This window comes from Ornithorhynchus anatinus, chromosome X1 (genome assembly GCF_004115215.2).
Source record: "Ornithorhynchus anatinus isolate Pmale09 chromosome X1, mOrnAna1.pri.v4, whole genome shotgun sequence".
NCBI classification, from domain to species: domain Eukaryota; kingdom Metazoa; phylum Chordata; class Mammalia; order Monotremata; family Ornithorhynchidae; genus Ornithorhynchus; species Ornithorhynchus anatinus.
The window spans coordinates 59,244,328-59,261,200 of NC_041749.1; the positions used below are offsets into that span (position 1 = coordinate 59,244,328).

The 16,873-nt window shown below is 44.9% G+C and overlaps 1 protein-coding gene and 2 non-coding genes across 5 annotated transcripts in view; 1 reads left to right on the plus strand and 2 right to left on the minus strand.

The window, feature by feature from the left end:
* Window positions 1–3,040: 3,040 nt before the first annotated feature.
* Window positions 3,041–3,178, minus strand: LOC114806905. The gene has a single exon (XR_003754958.1). It is a non-coding gene; the product is annotated as a small nucleolar RNA SNORA7 (small nucleolar RNA).
* Window positions 3,179–6,450: 3,272 nt separating this feature from the next.
* EOGT (EGF domain specific O-linked N-acetylglucosamine transferase) overlaps window positions 6,451–16,873 on the plus strand; it is a 44,782-nt gene continuing 34,359 nt past the window's right edge. For 2 of the 3 annotated variants that reach the window (XM_001510440.4, XM_007655462.3), the window contains exons 1-4: window positions 6,452–6,509; window positions 9,193–9,417; window positions 11,150–11,250; window positions 12,184–12,292. In XM_001510440.4, coding sequence (XP_001510490.1) covers window positions 9,208–9,417; window positions 11,150–11,250; window positions 12,184–12,292 — 420 coding nt within the window. In that variant the 5' untranslated portion in view covers window positions 6,452–6,509; window positions 9,193–9,207. Of the gene's footprint in view, window positions 6,510–9,192; window positions 9,418–11,149; window positions 11,251–12,183; window positions 12,293–16,873 lie in introns of all 3 variants that reach the window. The other variant, XM_029051624.2, reaches the window with a different exon arrangement.
* LOC114806720 lies at window positions 14,567–14,705 on the minus strand. The gene has a single exon (XR_003754782.1). It is a non-coding gene; the product is annotated as a small nucleolar RNA SNORA7 (small nucleolar RNA).

The following is a 16,873-nucleotide window of genomic DNA, read 5'->3' on the forward strand; positions in this document are numbered from 1 at the left end:
CCACTGCCCTCCTTGACCCGAATCCCAAACAGAGACATTTATGGTCATGATGAGTGGCAGGATCCATGTGACTTCAGACCCCACTCTCCTCTGGGCACCTTCAGGGAGCTTCGATCATGCCCTACCTGGATTCAGCCCTACCTCTGCCCAGTTGAGCCCCACCCTGCCCAGCCTGGATGCAGCCCTAACCCTGCCCAGCACAGCCATGCCCTGTAAGTAGGAAATCAGCAGGGTCAGATAGGAGGGGGCGAGGTGATCGAGTGCATTAAAACTGATCGTGAGGAGTTTCAGTTTGATGGGCAACTGCTGGAGGTTCTTGAGGAGTGGGGAAACATGGACTTTTAATTCATTTTAGAAAGATGATCAGAATAGCAGAGTTAAATATGTACTGGAATGGGGAGAGACAAGCAGGGAGGTCAGCAAGGTGGGATAGGATGAGTGCTTGGGTTAACATGGTAGCAGTTTGGATGGAGAGGAAAAGATGGATTTTAAATTTAAAAAAAATTATGGTATTTGTTAAGCCCTTACTATGTGTCAGGCACTGTACTCAGAGCTGGGGTGGATACAAGCAAATCGCATTGGGCACAGTCCCTGTCCCACATAGGACTCACAGTCTCAATCCTCATTTTACAGAGGAGGTAACTGAGGCACAGAGAAGTGAAGTGACTTGCCTAAGGTCACACAGCAAACAGGTGGCAGAGCCAGGATTAGAACCCATGAGCTTCTGACTCCCAGGCCCATTTTCTATCTATTATGCCATACTGCTTCCTGATGTTCTGATGTTGTGAAGGTTGAACCGACAGGATTTGGTGGCTGATTGAATATGTGGATTGAATAAGAGAAATGAGTGAAGGGTAACACCAAGGTTACGGAATTATGAGACAGGGAGGATGGTGGTGATGTCTATAGTGATGGGAAAGTCGGGGGAAGGACAGGGTTTGGGTGGGAAAATGAGGATTAAGGCTGAGAGCCCCATTTAAAAAAATATTTATTAAGCACTTATTATGTAGCAGGCACTGTACTAAGTGCTGGGGTAGATACGAGTTAATCAGGATGGGCACAGTCCACGTCCCATGTGGGACTCACGGCCTTAATCCCCATTTTACACATGAGGTAGCAGAGGCTCAGAGAAGTGAGGTGACCTGCCCAAGATCACATAGCAGACATGTGGAAAGAGCAGGGATTAGAACCCAGGTCCTTCTGACTCCCAGATTCGTGCTCTCTCAACTAGGCCAAGCTGCTTCTCAAACATGGACGGTGTCCAACCTGATTAGCTTGCATCTACCCCAAAGCTTAGTACAGTGCCTGACGCATAGTAAGCATTTAACAAATATAAATTTAAAAAAGTAAGCGCCCAATAAATACCATGGATGTTGAAGATCTGGTCACATTTCTAGTCTGGTAGCGGAACAAGTGAGCTGGGACCTGAGCGGTGCATTCCTCCCTTCCCTACGTCAGCCCCGGGCACGGCTGTAATTTGTGGGAAGACTGGCCTTTTTGGTATATTGCGGGGTGAACTGACCCAGGGTTTGGCTGGGTGAGTAGACTGTGGTTGGTGCAAAGGGGAGCTTCAAATTGATCCCTTAGAGGAAGCTGTTAGAGGACCCGTGCTGCCCCCTCCTACCTCACCTCCCTTATCTCCTTCTACAGTCCACCCCATACACTCCGCTCCCCTGCTGCTAACCTCCTCTCTGTGCCTCGTTCTCGCCTGTCCCGCCGTCGACCCCTGGCCCACACCTACCACTGACCTGGAATACCGTCCCTCCTCACATCCGCCAAACTAACTCTCTTCCCCTCTTCAAAGCCCTCCTGAGAGCTCACCTCCTCCAGGAGGCATTCCCAGACTGAGCCCTCCCTTTCCTTCTCCCTCTCCTCCCTGCCCCTTTCCCCCTACTTCCTCCCTCTGCTCTACCCCCTTCCCCTCCCCACTGCACTTGTGGGGAGTGCTCTATTACTCTATTTTATTCATGATGTGTATATATCTATGATTCTATTTATCTATTTTGATGGTTTTGATGCCTGACTACTTGTTTTGTTTTGCTGTCTCCCCCTTTTAGACTGTGAGCCCGTTGTTAGGCAGGAATTGTCTCTATCTGTTGCCGAATTGTACATTCCAAGCACTTAGTACAGTGCTCTGCACACAATAAGCACTCAATAAATATGATTGATTGAATGAATAAATAAATCTCAACTCTGCCACTTGTCTATTCTGTGGCCTAGGACAAGTTGCTTAACTGCTCTGTATCTCAGTTTACTCAACTGTAAAATGGAGATTTAGTGTCTGGTCTCCCTCATTTTTTTCTTTTAATGTTGTATCGTTTCATTGCTCCTGACGCGTCTGTCTGCAGTCCTCTTCCCCGCCTATAGTTGTTCTCACAAGCCCATAACCTTGGCATTATCCTAGACTCATTTTTCTCATTCAACCTACATTTTCAGTCTGTCACCAAATCCTGTCATTTCAGCCTCCACAACATTGCTAAGCGCTTAATACAGTGCTCTACACACAGTAAGCTCTCAGTAAATACGATTGAATGAATGACTAAAATCCACCCTTTCCTCTCCATCTGAACTAATCCAAGCAGTTATCCTATCCCGCCTTGATTACTGCATCAGCCTCCTTGCTGACCTCCCTGCTTCCTGTCTCTCCCACTCCAGTCCATACTTCAGTCAGTTTCCCTGATCATTTTTCAAAAAAAACAAAACGTTCAGTCCATGTTTCCCCACTTCTCAAGAACCTCCAGTGGCTGTCCATCCACCTCCGCATCAAATGGAAATTCGGTACCGTCGGCTTTAAGGCACCCAATCTTTAATGTAAACTTGTCTAATGCCGTTGAGTTGTCTCCAACCCATAGCGACTCCATGGACACATCTCTTCCAGAACGCCCCACCTCCATCTGCAATCGTTCTAGTAGCGTATACACAGAGTTTTCTGGGTAAAAATGCAGAAGTGATTTACCATTGCTTCCTTCCGCGCAGTAAACTTGAGTCTCCGCCCTCGACATTCTCCTATTCCGCTACTGCCCAGTACAAGTGAGTTTTGACTTGTAGCAGATTGCCTTCCACTCGCTAGCCACTGGCCAAGCTAAGAATGGAATGGATATGCCTCTGCTTGACTCTCCCTCCCTTAGCTGAGACTGGTTGAGTACTGGAAACTCTCCAGTTTCCATCCTGAGAGGGAGAATGCCAGCTTACTCACTCTCAATCTTGTCTGTCTTGCTGCCAACCCCTCACCCACATCCTGCCTCTGACCTGGAATTCCCTCCCCCTTCATCTTGGACAGATGATCACACTCCCCACCTTCAAAGCCTTATCGAAGGCACAGCTCCTCCAAGAGGCCTTCCCAGACTTGGCCCTCATTTCTTCTCTTACTCACTACCTTCCATGTCGCCCTTGCACTTGGATTTGCACCCTTTATTCAGCCCCCCCCTCAGCCCCCAGCACTGATGTATATTGTAGGCAGGCAGTGTCTGCCAACTGTTATATCGTACTCTCCCAAGTGTTTAGTACAGTGCTTTGCACACAGTGAGCACTCAGTGAATATCAATGACTGTGAGCTCTAGACGGTGAACTCACTGTGGGCAGGGAATGTCACTGTTTATTGTTGTATTGTACTTTCCCAAGTGCTTAGTCCAGTGCTCTGCACACAATAAGCGCTGAATAAATACAATTGAATGAATGAATAAATTGATTGATGAAGCAAGACGGTGTAGCATTTAACCCCCATTTTACAGATAAAGTCACCAAGGCACAGAGAAGTAAAGTGACTTGCCTGGAGTCATGCAGCAGGCAAGTGGCAATGCTGGGATTAGAATCCAGGTTCTCTGATTCCCAGGCCCAGGTCTTTCCACTAGGCCATGCTGCTTCTCTCCTTCTACTGCCACGTTGGACCACCTCTTCTCCTGCCCCATCCCAGCTTGCAGTTCCTGCCTTCTGGGACTACAAAGCTGGGATAGCCGGAGAGAGATCGAGATGGAATAGGAGGCGGGCAGGGGGCAGCGGCGGAGGAAGAGGTCTCTGAGGGAGTTGGTCCCTTGTGGTGATGCAAGGAGAGGAGGCCTAGGAGGGGCTGCCAGACTACCTCTCCTGTAGATTGACTGTTGCTTCTTCCTGCCCTCCCCACCTTCACCCGGCCTCCATCTGCAAAGCTCTGGAAGGTGGAGACCATAAATTGGGAAGGAGCTGGTGGTAGTTGGTGGTGACAGCAACAGAAAAAACTGTTTAAAAGTGTATTTGTGTGTAAAGAAAAGAAAAGAAGCAGGGGCAGGGGAGAAGCACGGGGGTGGGGACGGTTATAAGGAGCCGAGTTTTGGGGTGTGTAGCAAAGGGGAGCGGCGAGCCTGGAGCAGGGCACGGTGAAGACTGAGGGGAAGCGGAACTGGATTTACGAAGGGGTGTGGAGAGGGCAGGACTGGATTTGCCGACTGACAGAAGGGAGGATTTGTTCTTTGTGGCTCGCCGATAGCACAGTTAAAGTTATTGAAAAAGACACACAGATAAAAACATGGGAAGTGGGGTTTGGCAGGGAGCCCTTGGTTGCTTGAAGCGAGGTTGGGTGGGACCCGATCCGCCTATCTCTGTCAAGGCCAGGGATATGAGAGAGCGAGAGAGAGCAAAAGAGAGAGAGAGTGAGCTGCGGTCCACCTTCTGGCCAGCCCCTTTTTTTATTGAAAGGGCTGGGGTGGGTGGCCCCAAAACCGTGGGGGAAGTGCCCTCCCCGTTGCTTCCTGGAGCTCTTGCCCTCCAAAGTTATTGCCCTGCTCTCTCCAGTAGGCTACTTAGCCACCTCATGGCCCTTCATTCAAAGACAGCAACAAAAGAAAATGCTTTTGGTGGCTGAGGTTGCATCCTTTACCAGAAACGAAGTTTAGGGCTGGCTGGCAATGCTGATGACGGGCTGATGGCTTAGTTCTCTACATTAAGTAGTCGGGTTTATAGTCCAGCTCTCTGAATTGGCCCGTGAGCTCAGTCCGTATTGTCTGACAGATGAATTGGAATCCCTTATGACCACAGCACAGTCCAAGGGGGACAAATAGTGACGACCAATATAATCAACCAATCAATCGTGTTTATTGAACCCTTACCGTGTGCAGAGCACACACTAAGCACTTGGGAGAGCACAGTATAATATCATCGATAGACACATTCCCTGCCTACAACCAGCTTACAGACTAGGGAGCTGTAGCCTACCGTCTGCAGTCTATAACCAATATCTCTCTTCTGGTGAATATATTACTTGGGAGAGGGAGACCGGTAAGTTGGAGGTTACATTGAACCCCCGTCAAGTAGGGATATGGATTCAAGTCCAGTCAGAAGGTGTAGAAAGCAGGACTGTATTGTCCATGATCCTACTGGTGGGAGGGAGTAAAGGGGGAACCACTTTTAGGAGGTATAACACAGCTACCCAAGTTAGTGAAGCTTGATATAGTGAGACATTTGCTTCCATCTAATCACTAGGACCCATTCTAATAGTTTGAGTATATTATAATTGTGCAAGTTGATCATTTTTTTAATGCTATTTATAAAGCGTTTACTTTGTGTCAAATACTCTTCTAAACGCTGGGGTAGGTACAAGTTAATTAGGTCAGATGCAGTCCCTGTCCCGCATGGGGCTCACAGTCTAAGTAAGAGGGAGAACAAGTATTTAATCCCCATTTTACAGTTGAGGAAACTGAGGTCCAGGGTCACACAGCAAGCAATTGGCAGAGCCAGAATTAGAACCCAGGTCCTCTGACTCCTAGGCCCAATCACTTTCTACTATACCACACAGCTTCTCAATGTTCAGGAATATCCCTAAAACTTTCTTAGCAGTGTGGTGGGAGTTAAATGATCAGATTCCAAATTAATATTTCAAGTAAGAAGTGTTGGTCGTTCTTGTTTTTTTTTTCTTGAATCTGTGTAATCTTTCTTTTTTTGTAGGTGAGGACTCCAAAAGTCTGAAAATAGAAACTTCCAAGTTTCCAGGATCAAATAAGTATTATTTTTGATTGATCAAATTGTGGTGAATATGACTTAAGATGAAATTCTAAGGTATAGATCGTATCATTTACTAAAGCTAACACTACCACAGCAGCAGACACTACAGTAGCAGCAGTAATTCTCAGAGCATTCTTTAAAATGCTCTTACTCTTCTCCCATTAATAAAGATCACTTAACAAAAATCGAGTTTGTGATGTGACCTTTCAGTTCAGCAGCCTTCCAGGAGCCATGTAATTCAAGAAGAAACTTTTTATCTATTGCTTCTCAGAAGAATCCTTATTTTCCATAAGTTGGAAAGATCGTAGTAATACTGGTGGTATTTGTTAAGCATCTAGTCTGTGCCAAGCAGTGTACTAAGCGCTGGGGAGGATACATGGTATTCGGGTCAGACACAGTCCCTGGCCCAACCAGGGTTAACAGTCTGAAGTATAAAGGCGAACATATGTTTTCTTTACAGATGCGGAAACTGGGACACAGAGAAGTTAAGTGACTTGTCCAGGGACACACAGCAGATCAGTTAGCAGAGCCAGAAGGTATTAATAATAATATTTGCTAAGCACTTAGTATGTTTCAGGTGCTGGGGTGGTTACAAGTAAATCTGACGGACACAGTCCCTGTCCCACGTAGGGCTCACAGTCTTAATCCCTATTTTACAGCACAGAGACCTGTTTTTAGGTCACACAGCATTCATTCATTCAATTCAATCATATTTATTGAGCGCTTACTGTGTGCAGAGCACTGTACTAAGCGTATGGGTGAGTGCAATATAACAGTAAGCAAACATATTCCCTGCCCACAATGAGTTTACAGTCTAGAGGGGAGACAGACATAATATAAATAAATTATAGATATGTACATAAGGGCTCTGGGGCTGAGGAGGGGGAATGAATACAGGAAGCAAGTCAGAGCAACGCAGAGGAAAGGGGTGGCTTAATCAAGGAAGGTCTCTTGGAGGAGATGTGCATTCAATAAGACAGGGGGGAGAGTAATTGTCTGTCGGATTTGAGGAGGGAGGGTGTTCCAGGCCAGAGGGAGGACGTGGGTGAGGGCTCTGCGGTGAAATAGACGAGAACGAGGCACAGTGAGAAAGCATTAGAGGAGCTAAGTGTGCGGGCTGGGTTGCAGTAGGAGAGTAGTGAGGTGAAGTAGGAGGGGGCAAGGTGATGGAATGCTTTAAAGCCAATGGCGAGGAGTTTTTGTTTGATGCAGAGGTGGATGGGAAACCACAGCAGACACATGACAGAACTGGGATTAGAACCCAGGTCCTTCTGACTTCCAAGCCTGTGCTCTATCCACTATGCCATGCTTCTGGATTACTATTGCCATTTTTATTTCTTGAGTGTGGGGGTGAGTGTGAACTGTGATTCTATTAATCATACTGAAAAGATTCAGACTAAAATTTTAGAGCAGTGGTCTGCAACCTGTGGCTTGGGAACCAAATGAGGCTCTTCGAGCTAGGGAGAGGATAAAGGCATTTAAAACCACCATGGCTTAGTCGAAAGAGCATGGGCCTGGGAGTCAGAGGACTTGGATTTTAATCACAGCTCTGCCAATTGCTCTTCCAGTTGCTTGCTGTGTGACCTTGGGCGAATCTCTGGGCCTCAGTTTCCTTTAACGGTAAAATGGAGATTCAATATCTGTTATCCCTCCTACTTAAGACTGTGAGCCCCCATGTGGGACAGGGATTATGTCCGATCTAATTAATTCATACCTACCCCAGTGCTTAGACAAGTGTTTCACACATAGTAAGCACTTAACAAGTACCATAAAACAAACACACACCACCCACCACAACCCAAAAGTGTGGGACTGTGGGGCTCCACCAGGCCCATCGCTGCCAGGGGCGGTGGTAGTCTGCCCCTGTCAGCTTTCCAAATGCCTGTCAGCCCCAAGCAGCCTTCTCCGGGGACCTCCATCAGGCTGGGTAGGTAGGTACCAACCTTCAGAAGACCACAGACCTAGTTCCCTGCCTTGGTGGCTCTGGGGGAACTTCAGAACAATACTAATTATGGTATTTGTTAAGCGCTTACTATATGTCTAGCACTGGACTAAGATACAAAGTAGATAGGTCGGACACAGCTGTCCCACATGGGGCTCATGGTCTAAGAGTATGCGGGGAGAACAACTATTTTATCCTCATATTTTACAAATGAGGAAACTGGGGCAAAGAGCAGTTAATCAGTGGTATTTATTTAACACTTTCTGTGTGCAGAGCACCATCCTAAGCACGTAGGAGACAAAAGGAGGAAGTGCTTGGGAGGAAAGGGGGAAGACGCTAACTTCTTGCCAGTGCTGGCCCATTGCTCTAGACCGTAAGCTCTTTGTGGACAGGGAATGTGTTCTTATATTGTGCTCTCCCAAGCGCTTAATACAGTGCTGTGGACACAGTAAGCACTCAATAAATACAGTTGACTGACTGACTTACTTCACTGCTCCTCTCATCCTCTCCTCTCCCCTTCCATTCTCTTTCAGTCCCCTCTCCTCTCCCCCTTCCCTCCTTTTCTACTTTGGCAGCAACAGCTGTTGCTATGAAGCAACCATGCAGTGCAGTGTGGCCTAATGATGTCATGAGCCACACAGGGCCACTTAAAACTGGGTAGCCCTGGGGCCCTTGGGCAGGGAGGGCTCGAGGAAGAGGAGTTAATCCATCCCGGGTGCCACGGAGCAGGAGATGAGGCTTTGAAAACCGTTAGATTCACAATAATAATAATGGTATTTGTTAAGGGCTTACTTTGTGCCAAGCACTGTTCTAAGCACTGGGGTAGATCCAAGGTAATCAGGTTGTCCCACGTGGGGCTCGCAGTCTTAATCCCCATTTTACATATGAGGTAACTGAGGCACAGAGAAGTTAAGTGACTTGCCCAAAGTCACCCAGCTGACAAGTGGCGGAGCTGGGATTAGAACCCACTTCCTCTGACTCCCAAGCCCGGGCTCTTTCCACTAAGCCACTATGTTCATATTGCACGATCAGATGTTTGTGCACTACATGCTCAAAGCTTTCCCTTTGTTTGGTTCTTCTGAACAAAAATTTTGTCGACCCCTGTTCCAGTGCGTAAATTGGGCAAACAGAAATTGACGAGAAATTTTATGGTTCCGTGCCTGTGTACTCATTCCCTGGAAACAGAGCAGTTATCACAATGTTTGAATTTTATGACTCCCTTTGACTGAATATTGATCAAGGACTGAATTGATAATAAATCTCCATTTCATCTTCAGGCTATATTCGTTACCATGATATTGCTGATTGCATTTGGAGTCTTGCTTCAAGAAGTTTTAGTGAATAGCCAAGAAGAAACACCTACGGAAGTTGAACCCATTCCAAGAGAACCATTATATAACTACAAAAACCTTAACTTGCCAGAAGAGCACATTCCTTACTTTTTGCACAGTAATCGGCATATTGCCATGGCCTGCAAGCAAGACTCGCACTGTCCATATAAAGTAGGTAGTGGGTATTTTTTCTTCCCTTTTTATTTATAGGGGCCATTTTGGATGCTTGCTTCTTCTGTTTGTCTGTTGTGACACTTAACCTGCAGTTGAATTCCATTTTTAACTGCTGAGAATTCTTTGTACGTCAACTACTGCTTCTTAGGACACCAAACATTAACATTCACTGCTGTTAATACTTTTGTAACTGTTATGAGAGAGATTCTATGCCCCGACCAGCTCCTTAATCAACGTGCCTCTTTTTAGGACACTTCAGAGAAAGATGGCTGTCGAAATATCTATTTCCATGCTCTCATAACTAAAAATGAATCAGTAACATGTATAAGTAATAATCAGTGATAAGCAACTGGAAGTTAATTAGGGACAAAATTCAACAAAGTACAGAAAAAGCATTAAGCACTCTTGAAGAATTTAATTGGTGTTCTTCCCTTGGCAGCCCTTGAATTTATTTCAAGCTTTCATATTAAAGCTTCAGTTGCCCGATTCCACCTATTTAAGACTTGTCACTGCAGCCTTTTTTTGGCTGAGAGGTATTGGATAGAACTCAACCTGGAATCCATTAAAATTGCTCTTAGCTTAGGCAGGTAGATCACAGCAGAGCAGTGGGAAGACTTCCTTTCTCATGCTTGTGGGAAGAGGAAACAAGTTGCAAAGCAAAAGGGCAGGCTTTCATGCGAACCTGCAGAACAGTAATCTAAAGTCTACGAACAATAGGCAAAGAGTGGCTCCAACAAGAGTCCTTGGGAAAATGCATGAACCACTTTTGAAGCCTTTGTTTATGAGAAGCGTGTGAAAGGTTGCTCATCCACTCTGCTTTATTGAATTTAGCTTCCTTTTTCATAGGAAAGACAGGAAGGGGGTGGTGTTCCAGTAATATAAATTAAAATTGAAATCTTAAAAAAAGTGCATCTCTGAGTGCTGAATTCAGTGAGCTCAGCCTTGAAGAGTCAGTTTTGTCCATTTCCATTCATAATTCTGATACACTGTAGGTGCATTTCAACCGTAGTTGTATTAGTGGGTGGTGAAATTACAAAATGATAACCGATCCTCGATGAAATTCCGCCATAGATGAATAATAATCTGAGATCTTTTAATTTTGTAAGAATGTGTCAAAGACAATACTAAATGCCGAGATGTTGAGTTCATGCAGAGATTGGGCAGTCAGTAAATACCAATTGAATAAACTTAGTCACTCAATCGTATTTATTCAGTGCTTACTATATGTAGAGGACTGTACTAATAGAGAAACGGTGTGGCTTAGTGGAAAGAACACAGGCTTGGGAGTCAGAGGTCATGAGTTCTAATCCCAGCTCTGCTGCTTGTCAACTGTGTGACTGTGGGCAAGTCACTTAACTTCTCTGTGCCTCATCTTAGCGCATCTGTAAAATGGGGATGAAGACTGTGAGCCCCACGTGGGACAACCTGATTACCTTGTATCTACCCCAGAACAGTGCTTGGCACATAGTAAGCGCTTAACAAATACCAACATTATTATTATTATTACTAAGCTCTTGCGACAGTAAAATACAATAGAATTAGCAGACATGTTCCCTGCCCCAAATGAGCTGTTAATTATATTATCTATTATTTTTGTCATTCCTCACAGTGAAAACAGTGAAAATGTATTGAAAGATAAGCTTGATAAATTATCTGTGTGAAATTTAACAACTGTCTCTAAGTTTTAGAAGGAAAGCGATTAGTCTTAGTAAAGATTTTTGTGTTTCAGAAACATCTGGCATATTTAAAATCCTGTTGGGGCTATGAGAAATCATGCAAGTCAGAGTTCAGGTTTGGATATCCCATTTGCAATTATGTTGATGTGGGATGGTAAGTTTTCATATGCTGTTTTGAATACTTCTTTTCCTCTACATTATTTTTTAATGTGTCTTGCTGGGCTTTAACTTTTTGGTTGGTATCTTTTGTTCTTCAGGAAAAGATTAAGAAAATAATTCCCAAGTGATACGCCATGGTATTTATTGAGTGCTTACCATGTGCAGCGCACTGTACTAAGCTTTGAGCAAGAATACTGTAAAGGCTAAATCAGGTTGGCCCTGGTCCACAAGGGGCTCATAAATCTTTAAAGGACAAGTGTGTGGGAAGGCTGAAAGTTTATTCAGTTGTATTTATTGAGCGTTTACTGTGTGCAGAGCACTGTACTAAGTGCTTGGAAGACTACAATAAAGCAGTAAACCGACACATTCCCTGCACGAAAGATTGATTTCATTAAGGCAAAAAAATGGAAGGATACAAGGACAACTTGGAACACAATAAGAACTCGAGAACATTGTGGTTGAAGGAGCTGTTTTCAAGATTCTTATCACTCAGGGCAGGGCTGTTCAGATCCAGTGGTCACAGTTAGACAAAGCCAAAGCCACCCCAACATTCTAAAATTTGTGGAGACAGCTACTGCTGTTTGAGTTCTTTCCCACCCTTCTCAGGCAAGGAAGGGCTGAAGACTAAGGCCTGTATTTATAAAGTCGATGTAGTGGAGAAAAAGTCGGTTATTTGTTGTTCCACATTATCAGACCCTCATGTGTTTCTATGGTGAATTTTTTATAATCAATATATTAAAAAATCACTGTGGGGTGTTTGTGCTAGGGGTATTCTTTGACTTTTCAAGACTGCATTTTGAGAAATTATTCTAATGACTCTGAAAAAAATAAAAAAACAAGCCTCAAACTAAGTCCTGTCACATGAATTAAGAAAGAAAAATGTAAAACTTTGGTAAAATTAAAGATTCTGGACTTTTTCTTGTATCAGGACAGACAGCATTGAATCAGCTCAGGAGATATTCTGGAGGCAGGCTGATTTTGGTTATGCCAAGGAAAGACTGAATGAAATGCGGACTTTATGCCAACCCGTGGAAGCAGTAGGTATTTTGGTCTTTCAAAAACAGCTTTTTTCATTGGAAAAAAAAGCAAAAACAAACTTGAGTTTTGGTTTTTAAGAAAATTATAGATATTAGAGATACCCATGGATAGCTAAATGAATCAATTAAATCAGTTAATATGGATATTTTTTATAATTTGTTTTTGAAATGTTAAATTTGGCTGCAACATCTCGTAGTTTCACATGTATATCAAGTAGTTCCTTTCTGGATATCAAAATGGACCTTTTCTTTGAAGAGAGAAGAGTAATAATAATAATAATTATGGCTTGTGTTATACACTTACTGTGTGCCAAGAGCTATATGTGATCAGTCAATGAATGGTATTTACTAAGCACTTACTGTGTGCAGAGCACTCTACTAAGCACTTGGGAGAGTACAATACAACAGAGTTGGCAGTCACATTCCCTGCCCACAACAAAGTTAATCAGGTTGGATACAGTCCCTGTCTCAGATGGGGCTCATAGTCTTAGTAAGAGAGAGAACAGATATTTAATCCCCATTTTACCGATGAGGAAACTGAGGCACAGAGAAGTTCAGTAATTTGCCCAAGATCACACATGGCAGGCAAGCGGCAGAGTCAGGATTTGAACCCAGGTCCTGTGACTCCCAGGTTTGTGCTTTTTCCACTAGGCCATGCTGCTTCAAAAAAATTTGGGCATGTGTCTCATTTTATTTTTACAGCAACGCTGTGGGAGAGTTTGGGGCAGGAATAATAGTAACCACTTTGCAGGTGGAACGGACAAGAGATTTGCACTTCTTTCAGTGACACACTTGGTACTAGGCCCTGATCACTTCACTAGTCTAAACTTCCTCCAGTTTAATGGTAGAAAGTCCTGATTCTTTGCCTTGGTAGTGTTCCCTGTCAATGAGGCTGCGTATTGTTCTTCTGAAAGACAATTCTGCAGGCATGAGCATTAGACGTTAATGAGATTTTTGCCTCAGGAGATTAAAGTCAGGATCATTTAGTTGTATCTCCTCAAATTAGGATTGAAATTATCCACCCTTTATGTAGAGTTACTAAAGTAAGATATGGAATTAGTAACTCCATCCAGGATCCAGTTGTGAGCTCTTGGCAGGTACAGGTTCAGTTTGCCATTAAAGAAGATCAAAATTTCAATTCAGTAATAATAATAAAACTAATAATAATGGTATTTAAGTGCTTACTATTTGTCAAGCTCTTTACTAAATGCTGGGGTAGATACAATATAACCAGGTCCCACATGGGCCTCACGATCTAAGTAGGAGGGAGAGCAAGTATTGAATTCCCATTTTGCCGATGAGAGAACTGAGGCACAGAGCAGCGAAATGACTTGCCCAAGGTCACACATCAAGTAATTGGCAGAGGTAGGATTAAAACCCAAGGTCTCTGACTCCCAGGCCCCATGTTCTTTCCACTAGGCCTTGCTGATTTAATTAGTACCACAAATTGGAAAGGATCACAACAGAAAATATTCCAACCAAGGTTTTCAAGGCAATATTTAAAGTCATAAAGGTTCAAGATGGTCAGGACAAGTTGATAATCTAATTAACAGAAGTCATACATTATGTGTTTTGTCCATGCTTGAGAGTTTGTTTCGGGAAATGGCTGGAAACAGCGTTCAGTGTAAGATAAACCCCAAAAGGAACTTATCCTAGCTTGTTTTTACCTGGGCATGTTTTACTCCGAGAAATAGGCTTTAGTGCATGAAGATGTTTTCTGGCTGGATCTCAACAAAGTAAGTAGGCAGGCACAACACAGGGAAACCCAAACTGACCTAGCTCCTCCGCAAATAAAAACTCAACCCCCTGCATCCGAGCAGGGTGGACTGTTGATTATTGGCAGAGAGCCAGTCTCCGCCCGAAGTTGTGCCAGTGGGTTTTGGGAAATGTGGGCAAAGCTAGTCTGTGCTTCCTACCCTGCTTCCTAGAGAAACAGTGTGGCCTAGCGGAAAAAACACAAGCCTGGGATTCAGAAGGACCTGGGTTCTAATCCCCGCTCTACCACTTATCCACTGCGGACCTTTGGCAAGTCACTTCTTTGTGCCTCAGTGTGTCTTATGCTGTCGAGTTATCTCCCCGACCCATAGTGACTCCATGGACACATTTCTCCCAGAATTCCCACCTCCATTTGCAGTCGTTCTGGTAGTGTATCCATAGAGTTTTCTTGGTAAAATTACGGAAGTGGTTTACCATTGCCTCCTTCCACGTGGTAAACTTGAGTTTCCGCCCTCGACTTTCTCCTGGGCCGCTGCTGCCCAGCACAGTTGAATGTTGACTTGTAGCAGATTACCTTCCATTCTCTAGCCACTGCCCAAGCTAGGAGTAGAATAGGGTATGCCTCTAATTGACTTTCCCTCCCATAGTCGAGACTGGTAGAGTACTGGAAACTCTCCAGGTGTGACCCTGAGAGGGGGTGCCTCAGTTACCTCATTTGTAAAATGGGGATAAAGGCTGGGAGACACATGTGAGCCAGGGACTGTGCCCAACTCGATTTGCTTGTATCCACCCCAGTGTTTAGTACAGTGCCTGGCACATAGTAATTGCTTAACGAATGTCACAATTATTGTAATTATTATTAATAATATGACATTTTAATAATCATAATAATACAAGCCTCCAGCCACCATTTTACAGCACTTTGCCCTGACTGTGGCTTTGTGGTTCCGCCACATGTCTGCTGTGTGATCTTGGGCAAGTCACTTAGCTTCTCTGGCCCTCAGTTGCCTCATTTGTAAAGTGGGGTTTGTGAGTGTGAGCCTTGTGTGGGACAGGGACTGTGTCCAACCTGACTACCTTGTATCTACCCCAGTGCTTAGAACAGTGCTTGGCACATAGTAAACGTTTAGCAAGTACTATAATTATTATTATTATTACTTTTAAAAATAGGAATGACCAAAAAAGTAACAAAATGCTACATTGATTAGACTCAGCATCTACAGAGATTTGAAGGGGTAATGGGAAAGCTACAATAGACCGATTCCTAAAGAGGAGTGTAAAGAAGTAGCACGATGATGCCAAAATGGAAGAGCAATGTGACCTAGTGCAAAGAGCATAGGTCTGCAAGTCATAGGGCCTGGGTTCTAATCCCGGCACTGTCACTTGCCTGCTGTGCAACCTTGGGCAAGCCAGTCAAGCAATCAACTGTGTTTTTTGAGCATTTACTGTGTGCAGAGCACTGTACAATATAACAGAGTTGTTAGACCCGTTCCCTGTATACAACGATATAGAGTCTAGAGGGGGAGACAGACATTACTATAAATAAATACATTATGGTTATATACACAAGTGCTATGGGGCTGAAGGAGGCTGAAAAAAGGGTACAGATCCAAGTACAAGGGCAAGTGGGAGAAGAAATGAAACCTTATTTGGAGAAGGCCTCTTGGAGGAGATGTGCCTTCATTAAGTCTTTGAAGGTTGGGAGAGTGTTCATCTGTCGGATATGAATGGGGAGGGAGTTCCAGGCCAGAGGCAGGATGTGGGCAAGGACTTGGTGGCGAGATAGACAAGTTTGAGGAACAGTGAGTAGGTTGGCATTAGAGGAACAAAGTGTGGGGGCTGGGTTGTAGTGAGAACTTGGGGTGGTAAGGTAGGAGGAGGAAATGTAAGTGCTTTAAAGCCTTTGGTAAGGAGTTTCTGTGTGATGTGGGGGTAGATGGACAACCACTGGAGTTTTTTGAGGAATGGGGAAACATGGACTGAATATGGTTCAGGTCTGAGCTCCCCAAAGTCACCCCTCCGCCTCTCCCCTCCCCCCCAACAACCCCCTCCCCTACTTTCCCATCCTTCCCTGCAGTATCCTCAGAGGAGATCTCCTCCCTCCTCGCAAGTGCCACCCCCTCCACCTGCGCCTCGGACCCCATTCCCTCTCACCTTCTTAAAACCATCGCCCCTGCCCTCCTCCCTTCCTTAACTTCTATTTTTAACCACTCAATCTCCAAGGGCTCCTTCCCCTCTGCCTTCAAACATGCCCACGTCTCCCCCATCCTAAAAAAACCCGCTCTTGACCCCACTTCCCCCTCCAGTTATCGTCCTATCTCCCTACTACCCTTCCTTTCCAAAATCTTAGAACGAGTCGTCTACAATCGATGCCTAGAATTCCTTAACTCCCATTCTCTCCTAGACCCCCTCCAATCTGGCTTCCGTCCCCTCCACTCTACCGAGACTGCTCTCTCTAAGGTCACCCATGACCTCCTTCTTGCCAAATCCAATGGCTCCTACTCCATTCTGATCCTCCTTGACCTCTCTGCTGCCTTTGACACTGTCGACCATCCCCTCCTCCTCCATACCTTATCTCACCTTGGCTTCACGGACTCTGTCCTCTCCTGGTTCTCCTCTTACCTCTCTGGCCGATCATTCTCGGTCTCCTACGCTGGAGCCTCCTCCCCCTCCCATCCTTTAACTGTTGGAGTTCCTCAAGGGTCAGTTCTTGGCCCTCTTCTGTTCTCCATTTACACTCACTCCCTCGGTGAACTCATCCGCTCTCACGGCTTTGACTACCATCTCTACGCAGATGACACGCAGATCTACATCTCCGCCCCTGTCCTCTCCCCCTCCCTTCGGGCTCGCATCTCCTCCTGCCTC